Raw genomic sequence first — 23,984 nt, forward strand, 5'->3', positions numbered from 1 at the left:
TTCTTCAAGGTGTGATCAAAATATTCCTTTACATTATACAAGGAAAAATTATATATCTACAAACCTCACCTGTTAAGTCTGTATTCTGAAATTTACTGCATATTTGCTTGTATGTTTCAAAAAGACACTAATTATATTGTGTATATAAGCATTAAACGAGATTAAATAGAGTGTGAAAATTGCAAATGTTGCTTCACACCCTGTTAACGGTGCCCATTGACGCCCCCCTTTTATCATCCACCCTTTTTCATCCTTTTGTTTTTTTTGTTTTTGCGAATTTTCATTTAATAAGCATAAACAAATCGATACGCGTCACAACAACGCCAAGCTATATATGTACACTATATATGTGTAGGTATTGTATTATGTATACTCGTATAAATATATATTTTGGATGTACCCATTCGCCGGCTGTCCCCTTACAAAAGGGGGCTGCTTACTTGGGGGTTGTTGTGGAGATTTGGCTGCCATGTTGAAAAGTTACGACGCAGAATTCCCTTGAAATCCTTAAACCAACGAACAGTAATGCTCTGTGCCTCTCACGTTCTCTCCTTACGGCATGCTCTCGCATAATAAAACCCACGCTCCCAAATGTGTATCTACAACCCCAAGGCCAAACACAACCACAATCCCCCCATGCATGTCCTTGATACTTTTGCCAGTCTGCGGTCGCAGTTTTGTTGTGCTTCTGCACATTCATAACAAAAACAATTTTGAAAATTTATGTTGGAAGTGACGAAGTTGTAATGTCCTTTCTAACAATGCTATGTTTGAACTTGATATTAAAATACCTCTTCTAATATTTATTAAGTGAAGATAACCTTTATGAATATGACGCAACAATTAAGTTAAACATCGATACATATAAGCTTTGAGGTTTTCGGTTGTCCCTTCGGGAAAATATTTTAAACCTGACTTTAAAAAATTTTATATTTTTCAACAAATGTATGCCAACTTATTATATGTATTATTTTTTTTAATATAAATAAAGCGACAATTAAATTTTTAAGTGCCTATCGCTAAAAGCAAAATTTATATGATTGAGAAAAAGTTAAAAGTTCACTCATCTACTTAGTTAACCATTTATAAATCGTTTTTATACTTTCAGTAAACTTGAATATGAATATTTGAATATGTAAAGTAAAAAATTGTATATAAAAATAAAATTCACTGTCAATAATAAATGTATAATTTGAAAATAAAACCAACGAAGAAAATACATAACATTATTGGTACAAAAGTACCAAATATGGCCACCTACAAAATCTACAACTATCGTCGTTTTTTAACTTCAAATAAAAGAATGTCTAATCATACTTTTCAAGTGATTTGCATTAATTAAAATAAAAGCGCGCGAGAGCATAAGGAATACACAAGTAGATGTCAGGCGTAATGATGGGGGGAGGTGGTTACGCCCACAAGTAGGCAACAACTCCAACTTTTTTAGGTGCCGCGATATTTCGGACTGCCTTGAACTCGACGATGCTTCGCAAAGGGAAAGTGAAAGTCGGTGGATGGGAGTCGAAAAAGAAGAATGGAAAGCGGTGTATGTCACCATGAAATGGTTACGCCCACATGCCCCTACGTAGGCGTTTGTATTTAGTTATTTGGTGTTGTTCAGTAAATACTCGAATGATACCGGCGCCCACGTCCTTGACAGTCATTTACCGCACTCCGCCACATGAATCCCTGACGTGGGCGTGCCTGCTTTTGTATGTGTGTGTGTGTGTGTCTCATCTGACATCCTTGGCATTTCTACGACTATGTACAGGAACCGACTGTTCCCGATGTTGGTTCCCGAGCATACAACTATGTACAAGGTATTTACTTCATTCGCTGTTTATCCTGCCGTGTTACACGTTTTTTGTTTTGCTGTGTCGCAATTTGCCATTCAAGGACATGTCTCTGATTTTCTGCAATAACTCCCATGCAAATATTTTCCATGCGTCAGATCGATTGTCCTCAGACGCCAACACGACTTTATTTTCCTGTTGAGGCGGGTGAATGTGGGAAATTGAATTTTCCGTTACATGATGGTAATTCTGCAATGGAAGCAGAATGCAATTAATAAATAAATTAATCAGAATCAGATTTCAAATAAAAATTTTTACGGCTTTTGTTTCATGAGTACATTTAATAAGTACATTTAATACATAAATTTAAAGTGTATTTTTTACATCATTATAAAATTACGTTTTTTATACGACAAATTGCATCATCTTGTGTAGAGGAAGCGTGTCAAAAAAAAATTGTACAAATTAAAAGCCAAGCTTAAATTAGCTCATTTTGCAATTCGTAAATTCACACAGTTAGTCAAGTCATTGTTTTTAACAATGAAATATTTTCAATTATTTTAATATTTCAAAAATGAAACATTTTTAAATTATATACTTATTTTAGATTTAGGTGCATAGTAAAAAAAAATCAGCCAAGAAAGGTTTTTTTTATTAATATAACACGTGTAAACATTTCGTATTTTCTTTGTCAAAACAATTAATTCACTAAGTGTAAATACGTACATATGTATGTACATATCTTTGTATCGTGCGCATTTCTTTTGTTTTTATTTTTCCGATTTTTATAAACAAACCAATAAAATAATTGAGAACGTCAGCGAAAAAAATTGTGAGCATGCATTGCTTTTGAATTTTCGCTTTTACCGTTTTGTTTTTCTTTTCTTCTGTATTGTATTTACATCCATTCGAAATTATAGTATATTTTCAATGCTCAACTAGTTTTATTTTTGCAAAAATCAAAACACAAATCAAACTGCCAGACAATTTCATAACAGAAATTTGCATTAAAAATAAGAACAAACAGCACAAATAACAATGACAATAACAATGCGCAAAGAAAATGAAAACAGGCTGACTGGTCCGAAGTAAACAACAAAGGTGACGTCAAAAACGGGTGGACAGCGAAACCTTGTGTATGTGTGTATGCATGTACATAATCCATAGAGAGAACAAGAAAAAGCAAGAGCGGAACTTTGTAAATGATTTTATTTATTAATCAAATGGGGAATAAAACAAACACTCAAAGCGCAAAGCGAGATGCGAAAGGCAAGGAATAAAATCAAAACAACAACAAACGTGAAAGACTGTACCGCAGCAGCGACAGCACCGCTGCTATCCCACTGCCGCATGCCCCCAGCACCGGCATTTAAGAAACCAAATGGAAAAATGGAAGTGAAAGAAGCAACAGACGAAGAGACAACGACAATGCCTCTTTATCTGCATGTGTATGTACATATGTATGTAGGCGAGCGACATGCGCTCTCTGTGCTACTCTCTCGAAATGCTGAGCCTGCACAGCTGAACAATCAAAACAAAATCAGCAAGCGCGGGAGCTTTCACTTGCTTGGCATGTTTTTGTCGCTGAGCTTTTCAAACTTTTTAACAATCGGTCAAGAACGTTTGACAAGCGCGGACACGAAACGCACCACAACAAATTTAAAGTGTGTGTGTGTGTGTGTATTAGTGTGTAGAGAAACACACAATACATAGAGTAGAGTGCGATAATCAAAATAAAATAGCACAATTTATTTTTATTGTCGTTGTGTATATCAAAAACACTGATAGAATGAACAACGTCAATGCAACGCATACAAATCAAAGTAAATTATTGTAAATTTATATGTATGTACACAATAAATTATATTCTTACAATCATATGGTTATGTATGTATGTAACTGTGCCCATAATTCAATTAGCAAGTAATTAAAACAAGTCAACAAATCGCGCGCGATTTCGAAAAACGCAAGCAAAACGCTGTTCGATCATACGAGCTTGAGTAAATTAACTTAGGTTCACCCATACATACATACAAACACACGCATATTTAAAAAAAACTCGCTTAGGAGATTAGACGACGCGCGAACTAGTTTCAAAACAGAAATAAACAACAGCAACAATATACTCAATCAAAAATAAAACGAGCAAAGCATGAAAACGTTCAGTAGATTTGCATAAATAAATGAAGCAACAAACAAAAATAAAATCGCTACAAAATTTGAAGAGTGCTGGAATTTAAAAAACAAAAATTCTTACGTCGACGCAGACGCGACGCTCGCTTACACTCTCACACTCACGTGCACTCTCGTTCAAAGAGCGGACATAGAGCGAGCTTTACTTTTGCTCTCGACTTCGCTGTTCATGCTTTGATCAGTTGTTCGCAACACGCTCAGCTGCTCGGTCGAAATCGTCGCAAAATTGACAGCAACAGAAAAACAATAAACGATAACAAAAGTCCAACAAAGCTTTCAAGTTGTTGTAAATTTTTGCCATAATTATAACAATATTTTACGGTATATTTAATTTAACGCGTGCCATTGAGTGTCAGTGTTTTTGAACATCCCAATTTCATCTATGCACATAGAGGGAGCTTTTCAATGTCAAACTTCAAGTCTTACGTCAACAACAATAACTATGTATGTACTCATGTGTATGCAAGTAGTATTATAAAGTACATGCATATAACAATTCTTCTTTGAGCTTATGCTTCTTTCTTGTGACAGGCTGATAAGATTCGCTAGCAGTTAGACGCGAGTGTAGTATATAAAAAAATTATAATTCAACTTATCAAATTTAAAACATAAAGTGGAAGTTCTAAATGTTATTATGTGTGCTGTGTTTGTTGTACTAAATATTATACATGAATACTATTTCTGTTTTAATCGCCACATGTGTGACCCAGTTTAAAATCCAACCAACAAAAGCGTGACCAACAACAACAATGAAATACACGATTTACATATAACAACAAAATAAAACAACTTCCTTCCCTCAATTCGCGTGCCCATGCATATAAATTAATTATTGGATGAAAATACACAATAACAATTCATCTATAAGTACCAGTAATGTTTAAATAAACACAACGTGTAAAATCTTCAACAATTTTAATATTTTATTGCTTAAAAAACGTATACGGAAGTCGAAAGTTTACCTTATAAACGACAATTTTCAACTTTATCTCTACTCCTTCAACTGGAATTGTTTTTTCTTGAAGTACATCATTTGATACTACACGGTGCAGTCATATAAGGTTTGTATTAATTAATAATTGGATTTTAGTCTGAAATGGGGAATATGTGTTTCAGTTTTAAATAATCGATCGAAGAGCTCAAGCATTTTAATAATACATAGATTTAAGCTCGCTTTCGTGTTGCATTTTCATTGAGAGAGCTTTATGTAAATTTATTTCTATTGAAAGAAATAGAAAGTTTTAGTTTTTGTGTTTGCTTTAAAGCTAATTGAAAAACTATAAAATAGCAACAAAAAAAAAAAAAAACTCATCAAGATTGACTTAAACAATAAATACATATTATATATGTACAATGTACATGTGTTTGGTCGCATAAATCATATTTTGATAGTTTCTTTTTTCGATAATAAGCTCCCAATTTAATTCTCAAATTCTTAGAGTTGTCAAAATTTGTTAATTTATGTGCCCAAGTCAATTAAAATACCAACTCATTCCAGATATCTACACACACACACACACAAATTCCAAAATTCATATTTGTAATCCAATTCAAAAATTGTGAAATAAGAAACGTTGCAGCAAAGCCGAGCTATAAACATGCTCGGATTTGTTTATGTATATGAGCCATAAATTGGAGCACAAAACTTGATAATTTCCTGTATGCGTCCGACAAAGGGAACCCAAAAAAAAGGTCTTAAAATTATACTAATAATTCTTCAACTGGAACCTAAATCAGTTAAAATTTTCAAATCTTACGATTAAACGAATGCCGTTTACATATAAACGTATATGGTATATGTACATACATATAGACTTTAAAGAGGCTTTTGTGAATATTTGTTGCTATTTGTGCAAATAATCAAATGGCGAATACAATAAAAGTTTGTTTGCAAACGAATAAGAGGCGACCTAAAATTAAATTAAATTTGAAATTGATTTCAATTTGAATTTGAATTTGAAATTCAAAGCTCTGCTGTCGCTTTCAGAGTTCAGTGTCAGTGTGAACGAATATTCAAGGTCGAGTAGTTTGATTCTCGGACTCAGCACACACACACTCGGTTGATTTGACAGCCAAAAACCCAATTAAGTAAAATGCTTAAACTGTCCATATGTTGGGCAAATACCAATAGAAGAAACCTCCCCAATATACACACTCAATTGTCGTTTAGTTTATTTAAACCGCAGACCAAACCTAAATAAACGATTACAGCGCCGCTTCTTAATATAAGATACGTTCTGTTAGGCGCCGTTTTTCTCCCTCTCTCGGTTGGGGTTTAACTAAATCTCCTGCTGGTCGACTAATTGACTTAACTACTGACAATCGCCACTTGACGCAGTCTACTAGAAATTCGATTTTGCCATATCACCGTAGTAATACATATGTACATGTATGCATTTATCAGAAGCTACAGTTAAATTCATCAATGACTCAACAGTTGAGCGCACGATAAGCACGATAAGCAAAATACTGCAGCAATAATATGCCAAAAAAAAAAAAGAAAACAATACAAACAACTTGACTTGTCAATACACATGCAAATACGTGATATCAGATAAATGTAGCAGGTGCTTAAAACAGTTGAGCTTGCTTGATCAATTTATGACTGATGATCCTTAAATCAACGGAACAATGGCAAATTGGACTAATTGCTTCCGCTAGTGACTAAACCTAAAATATGATAATAATGCTAACCATAAATATTTTGGCTTTGTGTTAGAATTCACTGGAATTTTATTCAGCAAACAATTTGGCTAATGTTTTGTACATACTAACAAATTCCTGAAAATTAAATATAAGTTTCAAATGAATCTAGAATAAAATGATTGAATCTTCGAAGCCCCTAAAATTGAATTCAGTTGAAAGTAGAAAAAACAAATAGTCAAAATGGCTTAAAAAAATTTCTTTCTTCACAATTTGTAAGACTGAGAGTCTAAAAGTGGAACCAATGGTTCCTATGGTTCATTTGACAATTAAGTAAAATTCTCGTTTATTAAAATATATAATTAAAAGATTCATATATTATAATTTAAAATTAAAAGAGATTTCATTTGTTAATTAATTACAACAATTATAAGTCGATTGTTGTTCTATAAAAGCACAGTAAGTGATTAGCATGAGAAATACATATTTTGTATAAAAAATGTAAATTTCTATCCAACTGATAAAATGATGATTATCTTTCTCACAGTTATTGCATCATTTCTCAAATCGCTTTGATATTTCATCAGTTGATTGAGTGCAAATAATTGCAAAGTTTAATAAATTTCAATACAAGAAAGTAGCATATGTATGTGCCATTTAGATACGTATGTATCGTATGTATTTCATATATTCTAAGTATATAGTACGGTCATTGCTTTGTCGACCTTCAACTTTCTTTATTGTGGGGCTGTGTGGTGTTATGGTCTTCGGATGCGGCCATTGAGTAAACTTGTTTGCTTTTTATTGAAATTTTTTAAAATGTATAAATATGTTCCACACACAGATATCTTATATATCCGTCAGTATATAAAATTCTTTGTGCTGACTGACTGGATGATGCGACTGTGCAATTAATGCCAGGCACATCAAAATTTTGGTGTCTTCAAGCTGAGTATAGAGTATACCGTAGTCGATCTTATCTTTCAACTCATCACTCGAGGCGCAACCCTTTCTTCATAATTCCTAGAAGACAATTATTTGTTTGAATTCCGCTTCCAATTGCAATTTTGCTTTTGTTTTCATTTCGTTCGACGAGCTGATAAAAATAGCTATCCAAAAACAATAACGGAATAATTTCTCTCGACCGTTATTTGTTTTTAATTTTTGCAAACATTTTGAAAAGTCTGAGTAATTTGTTTTCCATGTGGGCGTGTGAGAAGCTTAACCACAATCTGACGATAAGAGATACATACATACAGTGGCTCACAGCTTATTCGACCCACTAAATTTGTAGCTGTTTTGTTATTATAGTATAATTCGGTTACAAAATTTAAATTTGATTTTCATCTATTTCCTATTGAAAACAATTGATTTGAAATATGTAATGTGCAAAATTATTTGGTCAAATAATCTGGGAGCCACTGTATGTATGCACGTGGATTTGTAAATTTCTTTTCAATTTATATATTGTATGTTCTGGGAATTATTAAAAAAATTCAATGTGCTTGACCTAACGCTTGTGTGCGAGGCTTATCAGTACCGAGTTGCCATCGTCACTGGCACGCGGCTCGTTGCTGATAAGAGGGACGGGACGAACCGTTGAGAAACCAGACGTCTCTGTAAAGGCGTCTGCTGATACGGGACTCACGTGTTCCTGCAATGTATCCGATTAAATCAAAAGTTATAAAAACTTATGCGCGAATAATTGTATGTATATTTGTAACAGAGCAGAAAGTCAGTCTCAATTTGAAGTTAGCCTGACTAGCTTTTAGGATTTCACACACTTTTTATTTGTTTAACATTTCAGCTGAACTGTGCTAATTTTATATACATTATATACGAATATATATATATATATATATATGTACTTGTATTGTGTTACTAAATCAATATAAATTGCTTTTAATTATTTTTCTATTAGCAAAACAGCAAGCAAGCAATTTGTTTGCTTATTCTTCTATTTATACCCTATATCCATTAAACTTTGTGGCTATAATGAGCTATCATCGTAGTTATAAATTATATAAAATTTCTGTTGTTTGACCAGCTTATTTTTTGACTGCATCAATCTATTGTGATTCAGTATCAATTATTGTAGTGTTTATACCCGTTACTTAAAAAATATGTAAAAGGGTATACTGTATTTGGGAGAACAGGGAGAAGGAGGCATCTCCGACCCCATAAAGTATAAGCATTCTTGATCAGCATCAACAGTAAAAGGGTATACTGTATTCGGGAGAACAGGGAGAAGAAGGCATCTCCGACCCCATAAAGTATAAGCATTCTTGATCAGCATCAACAGCCGTCCGTCCGTCTGTGTGAGCGCCTAGATCTCAGAGACCAAAAGAGATAGAGATACAAAATTTGACACAGAGATTTCTATAGACCCCACGCAGATTAAGTTTGTTTCAAATTTTAGCCACGCCCTCCTCCGCCTCCGCAAATCACGAAAAACCACCACACCCACAGATTTTAAGATAATACAGTTTTTATCTATTAATATTATCTAAAATCTCACTTAACCGCAGCAAGATCGGACAAGTAGAACGTGAGTTATAGCTAACCAAAGTTATTAATAAAGTTTTTACTTCAATACAATTACCTAAAAGTATGCAGTACTTTTTATTTGGTAGTAATTTCTCTAAAGTGCTTTTATATATATTGAAATAAGTAACGGGTTTCCTATGGTCGTTATAGCCTTTCCCACTAATTTTGACCTGTGTGCGGGGTAACTTACAGTCGAGCAGTTTGGAGTAAACCATTTTAACATGTTCTCCTTGCGGTTTACAAACTCACATTGCTATTGATTGATGAGGGAATCGGAATGAAGTCAAGAAAGTGCAAAGTGTATAAAGTACAAACAAATACTAACATACATATGTATATATTCAATAAATAGATGTGCGAGCTTCCTAAGCGGTTCTCAAAGTAAGCAAACAATCTAACTGCCCTCGTAAAAGCTTCCTCGTTGGCCTGTTTATCTGTTTTGAATTCGACTTTGGATATTTTTTTTATTTCATACCATTTCCTATTGTTGCTGTCTTTCAAAGATTCCATTCTAATCGCAATTTACATCAGTTGACAAGTTTTTCTAAATGTTTATTCAGCTTATTGATAAAAAAAACCAGTTCTAAATAAAACCACCCCCACATTCCTTTTTGGTTTATTTTTACCTGGGGACCTCCGAAATTGGCGCCCTAAAAACGCGAACTAAAAATAAATCACAAGTCACTTGCCTGTCGTGTGGGCGGGGGAAGGAACTTGCACTTGACGGTGAATGTGGCTACCTCAACATAGAATTCTTTGCGTGTGTGTGTACTTGTGTATGTGTGTTTGTACGATATTAAAGCAAAGCAACGCAACCAGACAAAGCAATAGTGACTTGCATAAATATAAAAACAAAGAAAAATATAAACAGCTTCAGAGAGTGATAAAGAGAGGACTACAGAGAGTGAGAGAGAGTGCATGCATGCGGATAAAACCAAACAAAAATTGCATGCATTTCGAACATGTGACAATGATGACGACAGCAACGATTTTGTTATTGTTTTTCAAAAGCTTCTTTTTATCAATGATTTAAAGTGGACAGTGGGGTAAAGGGAGAGTGAGAGAGACTTAATCAGTTGGTGATTAAAGTAAAACGGAAGCGGTGAATATTCAATTGACCAAAATAGAGAGTGCAAAGTTTTGTTTTTAATAAGTCCTTAGTTTTTATTATCTTTGATTTTATCTTTCTTGAAAGTGCATCTACATACATGTATGTCTTTGGGTTTATGCAACCTGGCATCGATGCGTGTAATGTTTAATGAAATTTCAACTACATATCTTAAATTTATAAAAAATGTAAGTTTCCCAAAACAAAGAACTTCAGAATCTAGTCAATTTTGGAAGCTACCCAAATGTCATTTGTTTTTAAAAACGAAGTAATTAAAAGGCAAAGGGTCCAATAAAAGCTTTTACTGTTGTCATGTACATTCATTTTCATATATGTACATATGTTTTAGGGTACAAACATACACAACAACAACGGAATCATCGAGAATATATTCTGGTGAAATGTAAAAGCTTCTTTCTAAGAGTTGCTGATTTGTTATTGTAATATATATTTTATTTACTCACAAAAAAACCCGTCTAACACCAGTCAAAGCGCCCAAAAAGCTTTAGATTATTTACTATATATATATGTACACTCACGAATATGGCGACAAAAGCAAATAGTCAGAAAACATATGTTGCTCAGAGCGCTAATGTCAGGCGTGCTAGACGTGCGAGTGAGAGAGAGTGCGAGAGGCGACACGCAGAAAGAGAGAAGACAAACAACCCACGTTCTCAGAAAGCTTTTTACAATCGTCTAGTTTTGTTTACAACTCGTCGCTCTCTGTCTGTGTGCGAGTGTAAAACAAAAGCAACACAGCGATAAATTATAAATTCAAAACAAAATATAAAAAATAAACAGTTTTGACCTTGAGTTTGGTTAATAACTGTGCGCCAAGCTCGCTCTCTGTATACATACTTCTCCCAGTCCCTTTTTCTTTGTTTTCACTCAATAATTTGTTAATAGCTTGGCTGTCTAACTGTTCTTTTTTCTTTCTTTATTTCTCTTTTGCCTTTGTTTATAATTATTGCATTATTTCATGATGTGTTGAAACTACTACCAGGTTGCACTCTTGTTGTTTACTTATTCTCCCGAAATGTTTATAAATATCTTGTTATTGCATTTAATTGGACTCTATGACGTCAGATGTATCCCAAAAGCAGCTGCTTTTGCGAGTTGTAGTTGTATTTTTTGTTTTGGCCACGCCTTGCACACAATATTGTACTTTAAAGTTTAAGCTCTCCCCCATTCAATTTGAAAAGCTTTCCACGTGCATCCCACGCGTCTTTAGTGCGGTTCCGCTTTGTTTACCCATGAATACTTGGATATATTACACTTTATAATGCATTCAACTTGTTTCTTACATTCATACTCTCTTTTCTAGCTTCTTATCTGCCTTTGTTGTCATACTCACATACATATATATGTATGTATGTATGTAAGTTTTGCATCAGATGTTTTCTCGTTTGTCATTTCTTCTTTTGCTAGCATTTTGCGTTCATTAACTTATTTGTTAGCGTTTTGAGCAATATTCTTACTGATAATTATATAGACATTTTTTCTCACACACTCTTTCTGTCGTACTCTTCCTTGCGCTGCTCAATCAAATCAAAATGTTTGATTGCTTTTGGTTTCTTTTTTTTTATTATGTTATTCGACAAAAAATGTGTAATAAATTCTTGTATTTTCGTCTTTGTCTATTTATTTGTAGCTTTTGTTTCCTATATATGTAGTATATACATATGTGCATACTTATGTATTTTGTAGAAAAAGTACACACACTTGTTCATAGAGGGCGCTTTTGGTAAGTCAAATAAAAAATAAAGCATTGTTTGGCCTTCGACGCGTTCGGCAACCTTTGACGAATATTAAACAATTTAAATTGGTCGTGGGAGGGGGGAGTTGAAGTGGATGTGTAAAGAACCCAGAGAAACAAGCATATCATTTAGCTAAACTAGAATTGTTGTCTTATTATTTATTTTGTTGTTTAAGTGCTGCTTTAGATGCTACACGATGTGTTTGGTTGTTTGGCTTGCTTGCTTGAATTTTTGTGAGTTGCTTGGGCTGTTGTCGGGTGACCTTGATGAATGGGAGGTAATGTTAATGTTAACGAAGTCCATATTCCCTCACATCCGATTGTTCGTGTAAGCGAATGTTATCAGCGCTTGAAAAAATAAAACGTGTTATCGCTCAACTGAGCTGACTGCGTGAAGTAGATAAGCTTGGACGCGTAAATGATATTAATTCCAAGGTCTATAAAGTACTATATGCAAAAGTATTTACTACATATATAAGAATATGTAAATATAAACTTGTGGGGGTCATACATGAATGTGTTGAATATTACAGCTCATTTTTTATTCATGTGGAAATAATTAGAAAAAAATCACATAAATTTAAGTTCTTTTCTGGGTTTTATTTTATTTGTTTTTGTTTCTTTTTTTTTAAACGCTTATGGTTTTTAGAACTTGGTGAAAAGTAGATAAGTAGATAACGAATTGCATAGATTTTAACTGAAACCAAATGCAGTTAATCAAGTAATTGTTTGGTGAGCCAAACATTTTTACAATAAATTTATATAAATGCTACTAAAAAATTTGACTATTGTCGTGGCAAACAAATGAATCTTTTTTTAGTTTGTTAATTAGTTTCATTATCAATCGAAAATCATGCAATATATTATAATAACTACTATATAACAAGATCCTCTCAAATCTGTTTATGAGTACTCGAGATTTTGTTTAGCAATAAATTATTTCTATCTTCTTGTTCGTATTGCAAATTTCATTCAAAATTGTATAATCCAGATTCTAGATGTATTTTTCCGCTCAAAATGAAGACTATTGAAATCAACCAGAAATTTCGTTTTCTTTGTAAACAAACTAATTAATGTTTTAAAGAGCAAAAACAATAAGGAGAACCAGAGAGAAGAAATTAAATCAAATTGCAGAGTCACCTGCTTAGCAAAAGGCAAAGAAACTGAAAAAATGACGAATAAGCGCTTAAAGCAACAGAAAAAGAAGAAACTAATTTTGGCATAGCTTTTATACCCATTGAAAAAGAAATTAAAGAAGTAATATATGTTGCTTTTTGGAATATATGATAAGAAGCGGCATCTTACACAGGGTATCTGCTAGTCAATCATTCTTGATAAGCACTTTTGATTACTTGTTTTTTGTTTTGCTTTATTTATATATGTTTTTGTTTCTTTTTTGATTTGTTTATTTTGTGCAAAAAAATTCAAATTATTTCTTTTATTTTGTTGCGAAATGAGTTTTGAACGTTATCACTCAATGCGATAAGCTAAGCAATAATATTAAGAAAAAAAAACACCTTTTGCTTGTCAATCGTATGGGTTATATATTATATTCTGTGGTTTTAGACTGGTTTATAAATAAAGAGACTAATTAAATGTAGCATCTTTCTAAATGAACGCAGTTCTTATGCTTAGCTTAAGCTGCTGTCATTCTTTATAAGATATTCATATTCAGATGGCACAAGTTCATCAATCATACACATAAGACATATAATAGTTGGCATGTTTATGCATATAACCCGACTTTACAATATAGTTCCGGCTCGAATTGCAATGAAATCTGGAATGCGGCATTCTATTTAATTTGCATTAAAATTACGATATATGGAGTTTCGTTAGATTGCTCGACCATATTATTCTCTGGGTTACTAGTTTTTCAATAATTTTATAAAGATTGTGACTTTGAATGTTGAGCAGTGGGAAGAATTAAAATTGTATTAAAAATACTTTGTTGATAAGAATAAGTAAATTACACATAAAGAGATAATAATTCAATATCCATATTAATTACATATGTCTATAACCCTTATTTTAACTGTATATTGTAAATTATTTTATTATAATTGAAATTAAATGCACTCACTAAAAATCAAGGCAGCAAACCGGTTCTGAACCGAACCTAGTAGAGCCGTTTCGGTTCGGGTTTTTAAGCAGCCTGAACCGAATCATGAACCGAACCTTTGAAATTATTTACTTTGCGAACCCAAACCTAAACCGAACCGCTTTCTAAAATAAAAGGTTCGGCTCGAAAAAAAACTTATTACTTAAATTTTATTTATTTATTTAATTTTTCTAATATTACGAAGACTTTGGATTAAAATAAGTAATATGAAAACCTTCAAATAAATTTAAATTATAATCAAAATTTGATTTCTTAAAGATAAACCTATTTTATTAGTTCAAAATTTTGAGAAAAGTTTAAAACAGTACATACGAGTATATTTTTTGTATAAAATTAAACCAAGGTTCGAAACCAAACCTTGGGTTCAGGGGGTATATAAACCAATTCGCGAACCGAAGCGATGTCTTGCTTTATGGTTCGAATTGCCAAACCGAACCCTAATCAACATTTTGGTTTGCAGCCTTGCTAAAAATACCATAAAGCATATTTTTATCTAATTTTGTTTTTGGCATGGGCATTTAATTTTTGTTAGTTATGTTTATAATACACAATTAAAGATATACAGATTGATTTTTAAATAAATATCAAATTGTAATAATTATTTAATAAGAAAAAGTCCTCAAGTTTTTTTTTTATGCCTGCCTTAAAGTGCTCTTATGTTTATAATAGATTTGTGCGTAGTTAAATTATAAAACTAACCAATTATTTTGCATTCCTCTCTCTCTGTCTCTCTCTGTTTTTAGCTACTGTAAAGCAACTGAGCAGTCGATTAGACGCGCCTGCGCGTCAGGCGCACAACGAGGCAAGGAAGACAAGGAGAGAAGAAAGTATAAATCTTTGTTGGGACTCCCGCCTCGAATCCAATCCCTCCCCCCTTCCGCCTGTTCCTTCTCCCTGTTTGATCTCTAGTTAAGTGATACGCAATGACTGAGAATCAGGTGTATCCCATGTCATCGGAGTTCTTTGACAGCGGCTCAAACAGCAGCAGCAATCCATTGAAGTACGAACTGTATTCACTTGGCAACGTGCCCACGTTGAGCATTAACACTGGCAACTACGGTGGCAGCAACAACAGCACCAACAACAGTTCCTCGAGTGCCATTTCCTCCAGTGCGGTCAATACCAGCAGCAGCTATACGTCAAATGTGATGCTGAGCACCACGGCAATTAGTATACCGCGCAGTAATAATCAAAATCAAAGCCATCATCATCACCATCATCATCCGTATCAGCAGCTGAGCGGGACGCCAACATTGACGCCAACACCAAGGCAGCAACAGCATCATTTACACATACTACCTAGCATGGCACAACAGCAACAACAGTTGCAGCAGCAGCAGCAACAGCAGCAGCAACAACAACAGCAGCAACAGCAACAACATCAAACACAAGCTCTGCAGCTGGGCGAATTATCAGACTTTGGACTGGACGCACTGGATGCTGCCTCATTATCGCCCACATTGCTGCAGGATGTCAGCTTGAGCGCCGCCTCCCCCCTCAGCAACACATTGTACAGCAGCAGTGGCAACGATGTGAGTGTTGCCACAGCCACTGTAACTGGCAGCAACAACTACTATACGCCGGATTTGAGTGCCAGCCTCGATTTGAATGTGGTGCACGAGCAATCGCTGCTGCAGGAGGTTGTCAGCGGCAGTGCTCTGCTCTATGAGATGACCCCCAATTCGAATGCCATGTGGAGTGACATTAGCATTAGCAGTGCCATTGTTCATACCAAAAACGAGCCATTTAATCTAGACGATGATTACATCTTTCCCAATGATAAAGCTGAGATACAGGCAAATGATTTGACCGATTTAAATGGTGGCGATTTCTTGGATGTCATTGGCACCATTGAGGATTTGTTGCCAGCTGCAAATGTCACACAGAATGTCAACTTTTTGCTCTCACCGCAATCGCATACATCTGAACATTTACCGCCGTTAGAGTTGCTCCAACAACAACAGCAACAACAACAACAGCAGCAGCAACAACAACAGCAGCAGCAGCAACATTTGGAAACTCTACTCAGCCAAAGCCAACAACAGCAACAGGATACTTATGAGCTGTTCCATAGCACACCACATAAGCCAGCGCAGCTGAGCTCGAGTTTCTCGCCGGGCAGCCAAGCATCGCAATCGCCATTGACGCCACCACCACCGCCACATGCCAGTCGGTCGCAGTATCAGCTGGTGAAGTCGCGCAACATGCAGGAGCTGCTCAAGAAGGGCATTGCCATGTCCTCGCCACCAGAGCGTCAATCGATGCTAAGTCAATCGGCCGCTCTCAGCCCTGGCGGCAGGAGCAGCGGCTTTGGCAGCATCAATAGCACACCTGGTGCCAGCAATGCATCTAGTTCGGGTCAAAACCATAACCAAAACCAGGTGGTTATCACAGCGGGTGCTGCGGGCAGTGTGCGTAAATCGTTTGGTTATCAGAGCGCTATGGAAAGCTCACAATTGTCGCGTCTATCGTCGTCGGCGCCAACGCATCTGGACCGGGAACACATCTGGATGCGACGTGAGCCCCGACAGCATTTACTATCCACCGGCTCGCTGGCCGAGGCCGAGAGCTTCTCCTCGCTGAGCACTGGCAGCGTTCTCTCACCAGATGGCATCGATTTCTCGCAAGACGATGATGACGACGCCTCCAGTGATAACAGCGATAACTATGACGATTTTAGCAGTGACAACGGTGGGTATCAGTTAAAAGCCTAACAAATACAACAGCGTATTAATTATAATTAATTAATCAATTCCATTAGGCGGCTCTGGGGATGAGGATGAAACACGCACATCGACACCGAATCAACTGAGCAGCAGCAAGGGCAAGGAGCGTTTCTTCTGGCAATACAACGTGCAGGCCAAGGGACCAAAGGGTAAACGTCTAGTGTTCCAATCGAAGCTAGAGGATCCCCATGTGCTCAACGAGGTTACCGATCCAGTGTTTAGTCCCACCTGCTCAGTGCGTGGTATCAAAGTGTATAAGGTAGGGCACAAGAAGAAGGAAATATTAATCTAAATATTCAGTGTTAAACATAATTGGCAATTTTTTTATATATGGATATAAATGTAAATTTTATGATTTATTTAACTTTTTTATGTTTATTATTACTTACGAAATTTGAATTTAAAATACGTTTCTCTGTGTTTATTCCAATCCTAGAAACGCATGTTGAACCAATCTTAACAAATTGAATTTGCCTAATTTTAAACTCGAATCTCAATTTCTAAATTTTGATATTAAACTTTAATTGTATTTCTTTAATACTTTTTCATTACTATTTTGATTGTTATTTATTATTTAAATCTAGGATCATTCAACTTTTTCCACTTTTTTTGTGTTCACTCTTCATATTTGACAATCTATTGATTTATTTATTGTCAGGCTATATGCGGTCCATACGTGAATATACAATTAAATTTAAAACTAAAATTAAATTAAATTATTAATACGTATAAAAATGTTTATGTGGGTATCTAAACAGAAAAAGAAATTGATTGGTCCAACATTTGTTGCATGGATTGGGGAAAACCCAGAAAAACCCAATCAGACCAAGAGAACATTAGAGATTGGTTAGATATAATAATATAGAGGCTTTAATAGCATAGCAAATATATAAATAAATAAACTATGAAGTGTCTGCCACGCTTTATATATACATATATTTATTATTTAATCCTTTGTATTACTAACATTATCTAATTGCCATTCTGTATTTTTTGTATTCATGCAGCATAGCGGCAAAGCGCGCAAAGGAGATGGCAACGATTTGACACCGAATGCTCGCAAGCTGCACAATATTGGAAAGGAGCTGGACAAGCTGAGTCGCACTATTAATGATATGACGCCCGTTTCGGAGCTGCCTTTCAATGTGCGTCCCAAATCGCGCAAGGAGAAGAACAAGCTCGCCTCACGTGCCTGTCGTCTGAAGAAGAAGGCACAGCATGAGGCCAACAAGATCAAGCTCTTTGGTCTAGAAATTGAGCACAGTACGTTGCATTGAATTATTACTTCAAAATTGTATAACTTCCATGGATATTTTTTGTATAACTCTTAGAGCGTCTGATGAATGGCATTGCCGACTTAAAACAGGCGTTGGTGATCAAACATCGCACAAAGAGCCAAGGCGAAAACACCGAGGAGATGGATCTGCAAATACAACGCATTTATTCAACGGCATCATGTAAGTCTTTATTAATTTCTATACTCAAATTAAAGTCATAACTTATTGTTGTATTTATCTTTTTTAATTACCAGCTGGCATACGCATTGCGGGTGGATCTACAGATTTTGTGAATAAGGTTTTGGAGAATATGCGCGGCGGTATGCCAAATGGAGGCCTAGAGGAGCTTCGCAAATCATCATAGACCAAAAACGAAACTATAACGAACCGCCCATCAAACTATGTTATAAGATAATGCAAGCATGTAGCGCTTTTCACGCTCCCTGCAAACAAAAACTACCTGAAACGAAACGATTCAAGAAACCAACCAACCAACCAACCAACCAACCATCAAACAAAAAAACCAACAAACTTACCAAACAATCATTATTGAAAATGTTCTGCTTGAGTGATAATACTTATGATGATAACAGAAAGAGAGAAAGTAACGTGAGAAATAGAGAGAAAGAGATGTAACTGTGATTTAAGAGCCTGGCGTAGCATGCAACAAGTAAATGCCACATATGTAGAACTATGTGTAAAACTTTTTTGTCAAGCGCTAAAAATTCCCTGGCAAAATAACCGAAAAGAAACGAAACAAAATGTAAAGAAAGAGGCAACCACAAAAACAAAACAAACAAAAGGAATTACAAAAAAATATATTACGTCATTTGTTTAGCTATTAAGAACATGTTATTAAGAAGTAAAGAAAGCGAGAAGAAATTAAGAAGAAAGGAAAAATGCGTCTTGGATTAAGCTACCAGATATACCTGCTTACGATATAAGAATTTGAATTGATTTGTTTCAATATTTAAATTGCGAGTACTATTAACTGAAACATATTAACAATATTTCACATATATACATATTTAAATATTCAGGTGCGATTTAACTGTTTTCATTTTTTATACTTCTTTACGAAAATAATGTATAAATTGGTTCAATGTTTTTATCACTAAGTTTTTAGCAATTCGATACAAACTGGAGAGCTTTTATGTAATATTAACATTATATTTGTTGAAATATCCAACCCAACCTCCACTCCCAATGACCAAGGTTGTCAGTTTGTTTAAATTTCTGTTTGCACCTAAGTTGAAAATATTATTGTTTAATTTAAATTTGAAAATGCATAATCAATGTGAAATGTTATGCATATGAATGTGTATTTTTAATTACTTATACTACAATATATATAAATGTATGAATATATATATATATATTTATGTATGCATGGTGATATAATTTTACTTGTATTTTGTTTGCTTTAATTTTGTTAATGAAAAACCTATTTGCTTGCAAACGCTTTTAGGTTTTGCCCAATTTAATATTAAGTTTTCTATTATCTTTATCATATTTTACGATTTTCATATAAAATACCTTCAATATAAAATATCTACATATAAATGATAATTTAATAACATAAGGCAGAAGCGAAAAATTTAAATTCAAATCCTAAATTACTTTGGTTTCTTAAATTTAGTTACGGGTTGCTCTTTGAAATACATACAAATAAGTTTCAAATACAAAACACCAAAAAAACCAAAAAACAAAACCACTTAACACCCTTTGAGTTTTATTATTATGTTCACATGCTTTTTATTCTATGTTTTATATTTTTATTATTATTATGATTATTTTGATGGTGATCATTTGCTCGGCCTCGATGCTAATTTTGTGATATTTGTATTGAGTTATTTGTGTTCTAGGGACCCCTTCATGTGCGTGTGAGTGTGATTTTGGGTTCCAGTTGTACCTATTTGTAGCCTTATTACTGCTATTTGTTGCGCAACAAGTTGTGTTCAGCTAAAACCATTCAAAACATTCAAACAGGCGTTCAGTTTTCGCTTTAACATTTTGCGGTTCGTTTCTTTTTGTTTTGCTAATTATTGATAAATGAGAACGAAAATACAAATACAAAGTGATTCAAGTTAAAAACTTAGGACTTAGGCACTCGTATCACCTACTAAGTTGAGCACGTGACGAAACAAATTGTACTAGCTGTTAGTTTAGGACCTACAAAACAAGGGTAAAATTAAAATATAATTATAAATAATAGCTTAACAAATTGGCCATCAGTTTGCTTAGGGCTATCAAATAAATGTTTTAGGAGCTTGTAATCCATAAGTGATATGAATATGAATTCAAACTTACATTTACACATAATATGTCAAGTAATTGTTTTGACAAGGAAAAAAAGCACACAGTTTATTTTGACAAAAAAAACAAAACAAATTTTTTATAGTTACCTGTGGTTCTTTAAACAAGTTTTAAAAAACAGATGTAATGAAATGCACTGCTCTTATCTATTTGTATAAAGCTAAAACAAAGCGAATTTTTTTTATCGAAACAATTTCTTAACACACTGTAAATACAAAAAAGTTCAAGCGCCAACAAAGCAACCCAAAGTGTGTGGCATTTTTACTGCTGTGCTAACTACATACAGTAAGTCAAGTAATTGTTTCGGCAGAATAAAAAATTCGCATATTGGATTTTGAGGAAGAAAATAAATTTTTTTTAAATTTTTTTCAAATAAATAAACAAGATTGATTGGGTAAAATTATGAAAAAAAGTGGATTTTGTCAACTTCTTTAATTACTGTATATAATACGTACATATATTTCAGTCGGATGCAGAGTTGAATAGGTTAAGAATAGGATTGCCTTTGCAAATATGCATATAAAGTGTGAGGCGGCATTGAAGTAAGCACGACAGTTCCTCAGTGTTTAATTTGTTATAATTAAATGTGTAATGAGAATACTAAATTAATGTGTATGATTACCACTTCTACATTGTAACGAAAACGAATACGAAATAGAAATACAAATAGTACTTACATATAAACTTAAACATACATAATAAATGTTATGGTTAATATGTAATGTATTGTAAATGTGTGCTTTAAATAAATGTGCTTCATATTTACTTTTTATATATATATCGATATCGATACATAAACAAAGGATAAACTACCTCAAAGTTAATACAAGTTTCATATTCAATAAATATTTAGGAGCAAAAATAATAATAAAAACGATGTACGTTCGAACAGCTTAAAAATTGGTCAAAATATTACGAGTTAACTGAATAAAATTACTGTGGGAACTAATAAATATATATATAATATACAAACATAAATATACATACATATGTAAAAATAAAACCAAAAGCCTGATTCATATTCATGTGTCCATTTAAAATAAACCTTATGTATTTCAAATTAAATTAAATTACTGGGTATAAAAAAAATAATTTTACAAAATTAACAATCTTCGTGATAAGGCGAAGTACTGAATATCTTGAGAATCCGTTCTTTAGCTGATTCCAAGCCAGAAGTTTTTGAATAACAAAAAAACTTCATTCAGCAAGGTTATCAGATAACCAAACAATTTATGTGGTGTCCAACAAATCTAATATTAATTTATGAAATCTAATATTAAATAACTGTGTTGCAAATTTCAAATTATGTATGCCTTGAGGCAAAGGAAAAGAACACATAATTATTATGTTTAAAATGAAATGAAGATACCTAACAAATAATATAAAGTATTTAACCAATCACTGTAAAATTTACGACCACACTCATTCATAAAACATTTAAGTATACCAACCAACGAAAAATGTGTCCGCATATGCAGACATCCATATATAAAAACCATACAACATTTAATATAAAATAAATGGCGAAAGCAACAAGAAAAACCTTTAACTCTTGATATATTTTTGGATTTGGTTTTGCAAAAAAATGTGGAACGCTTCACGATTTTGCGTGTCATCCTTGCGCAGGGGCCATGCTAATCTTCTCTGTATCGTTCCAATTTTAGTATATGTTCTGCCGAAGCAAGAACAAGTTTGTCTTTAAATTTGTCGTATATAAATGCATCAAGTGCTGAAAAACAACTTGGGAATTTTAACAAAGTCGAGCAGAGTGCGGCATCTGTTGTCAATTTGGCACAGCAGACAAACGAGCTGCAAGATACGGCCGCAAGGAGGCGCTGGTAATTCTTTACTTATTGATCGATATTCTCTATCGTCAAATCATCGATAGTTTGAAACTGAAGCGCCATCTATTGTGTTTTCTGAAATATAAATACGCCACCTAGCTAAATTTAAACTTTAGGTAATGCAACTTTTAAAATGCCATAACTTTGCTATAAATTAGTATTTAAAAAAAATTACATAAAAAAATATTTAAAAATGGAGAAAAATTTGTCAAAAATTCTACATAAAGCTAAAAAATTCTAGCTTTAAAACTTAAGAAATTCTCAAAGCAAGGTTGAAAATTTTAAAATTACCAACTTAGACCATTGACCCAATATGGTACATACTGCCAGATCAGAGATTTAATAGGGTGGCAGCATTTGGGCCAGGTGGTCGTTTACGTATGTAAATATGTATACGTACTTTACCCAACATAAACCTTGGCGCTGATATACAATTTCTGGGAAGGAAGCAACGCAAGTAAAATGTAGTTTCATCTGGGGCAAAGACGTGTGCTCAATATATCGTAATCATTAGAAGGTTACCTGCTGTTGAGGTCATCAGCTCGGCGTCAGCTTTTACTTCATGTTCTAACTGAACACCGAGGAGGGTCAGCTGTGCATCAGCTTTTAAAACATTTTTAGAAAAATATAGTAAAACATGTTTCCCACCATAAAAACACCTCTATTTCCTCAAATAAGTAAGTCGGCAGTACTGGTCACAACTGACTGCGCAGCTCAGATAAAACTACTGGGACTTAAATAATTATTATATTAAAGTATTTATATTTATTTATATCTATACTCGCTGCTTTCGTAGTATCGTACGTTCCAAATCTCGAACCTTTTGCTTCTTAGAAGGTGCGAAAGATGGAGCCTGTGGACCATCCTCTGTATCATTATTATTCGAAGTAAAAGGTGTGTCGAAATTATATTTATCATTTGAATTAGCCAACTGCTTTCGAAATATGGCTGCGCTGTTTGATATACGTGCCTTTGGGTGTGTGGGAGGCAACCAGGAAACTTTACGGGATGCCGAATTGTAGAAATAGTAAAATCCGTATCCATTATCATACATTTCCTTCCAATCTGCACTTAGCGGATATTTACGAACTAATCGTTTGTAACGACGAAGATACTTTTCATTTGCCTTTGCGTGACCAGTTGGCCATCTGTTAACACAGTACAGTGTGCACGAGTGATAAATATTGGATTTGTTGGGACAGAATTTAAATCCATGATGCGACTCTGTTACTCCAATGCGTTCCTTTATTCTGTCTGGCCAAAACTGTTCATTGCTGCCGGTATGCTTGGTAGTTGTAGTGTCATGCTCAATATTTGTATATGGATGACTTTTGTCGTCCTCGTCATAATTTTCAGCAATAATTTCTTCAATTGCTTCGGATTGCGAGGCTTGAGATAAAATGCAAATAATGAATTAAAATCATCCTTGTGTTCTTATTAATATCAATTATACCTTTTTGTTTATTAAGTAGACCTCGTGACGCCAAACGTTGCAATAGTGTGGGTGGTAAACTCATTTCAAATATATTTTTGTTTTTTTCTGCTTCGGAAAAAATTTTACACCAAATTTTACACAAAAGTGTCAACTTTTTAGAGAAGAATAGCTGTAAAGCAGTCGAAAAATAGCTGTAGCTGCGATGCAAAATAGCTAAGACCGAG

At 34.1% G+C, this 23,984-nt stretch overlaps 2 protein-coding genes and 1 non-coding gene across 5 annotated transcripts in view; 1 reads left to right on the forward strand and 2 right to left on the reverse strand.

Moving 5' to 3' along the window:
• Window positions 1-19,051, forward strand: part of LOC117789889 (protein CREBRF homolog) — a 28,459-nt gene extending 9,408 nt beyond the window's left edge. Inside the window, exons 1-7 of one of the 3 annotated variants that reach the window (XM_034629064.1) lie at window positions 3,385-3,638; window positions 4,697-5,047; window positions 14,906-16,853; window positions 16,924-17,147; window positions 17,896-18,151; window positions 18,220-18,345; window positions 18,420-19,051. In XM_034629064.1, coding sequence (XP_034484955.1) covers window positions 15,086-16,853; window positions 16,924-17,147; window positions 17,896-18,151; window positions 18,220-18,345; window positions 18,420-18,529 — 2,484 coding nt within the window. In that variant the 5' untranslated portion in view covers window positions 3,385-3,638; window positions 4,697-5,047; window positions 14,906-15,085 and the 3' untranslated portion in view covers window positions 18,530-19,051. Of the gene's footprint in view, window positions 1-3,384; window positions 5,048-14,905; window positions 16,854-16,923; window positions 17,148-17,895; window positions 18,152-18,219; window positions 18,346-18,419 lie in introns of those variants that run through there. The other 2 variants (XM_034629063.1, XM_034629065.1) reach the window with 2 other exon arrangements.
• A 3,011-nt stretch (window positions 19,052-22,062) lies between these two features.
• LOC117793076 lies at window positions 22,063-22,169 on the reverse strand. The gene has a single exon (XR_004618219.1). It is a non-coding gene; the product is annotated as a U6 spliceosomal RNA (small nuclear RNA).
• Window positions 22,170-22,989: 820 nt separating this feature from the next.
• LOC117790479 lies at window positions 22,990-23,930 on the reverse strand. Its single transcript, XM_034629935.1, has 2 exons — window positions 23,779-23,930; window positions 22,990-23,714 (listed from the first exon to the last, which is right to left on the reverse strand). Exons 1-2 carry the CDS (start codon window positions 23,840-23,842, stop codon window positions 23,101-23,103), a joined length of 678 nt encoding a protein of 225 aa, XP_034485826.1. The 5' UTR covers window positions 23,843-23,930; the 3' UTR covers window positions 22,990-23,100.
• Between the last annotated feature and the right edge of the window lie 54 nt (window positions 23,931-23,984).

Source organism: Drosophila innubila, assembly GCF_004354385.1.
Source record: "Drosophila innubila isolate TH190305 chromosome 3R unlocalized genomic scaffold, UK_Dinn_1.0 2_E_3R, whole genome shotgun sequence".
Lineage (NCBI taxonomy): Eukaryota > Metazoa > Arthropoda > Insecta > Diptera > Drosophilidae > Drosophila > Drosophila innubila.

What these genes read in the sequence shown, in the direction of transcription:
- LOC117790479 (XM_034629935.1), bottom strand. Translation starts at nt 23,842, where the DNA reads ATGAGTTTACCACCCACACTATTGCAACGTTTGGCGTCACGAGGTCTA. An exon ending in TCTACTTAATAAACAAAAAG is followed by an intron (nt 23,715 to 23,778) that starts GTATAATTGATA and finishes TTTTATCTCAAG; the next exon opens with CCTCGCAATCCGAAGCAATT.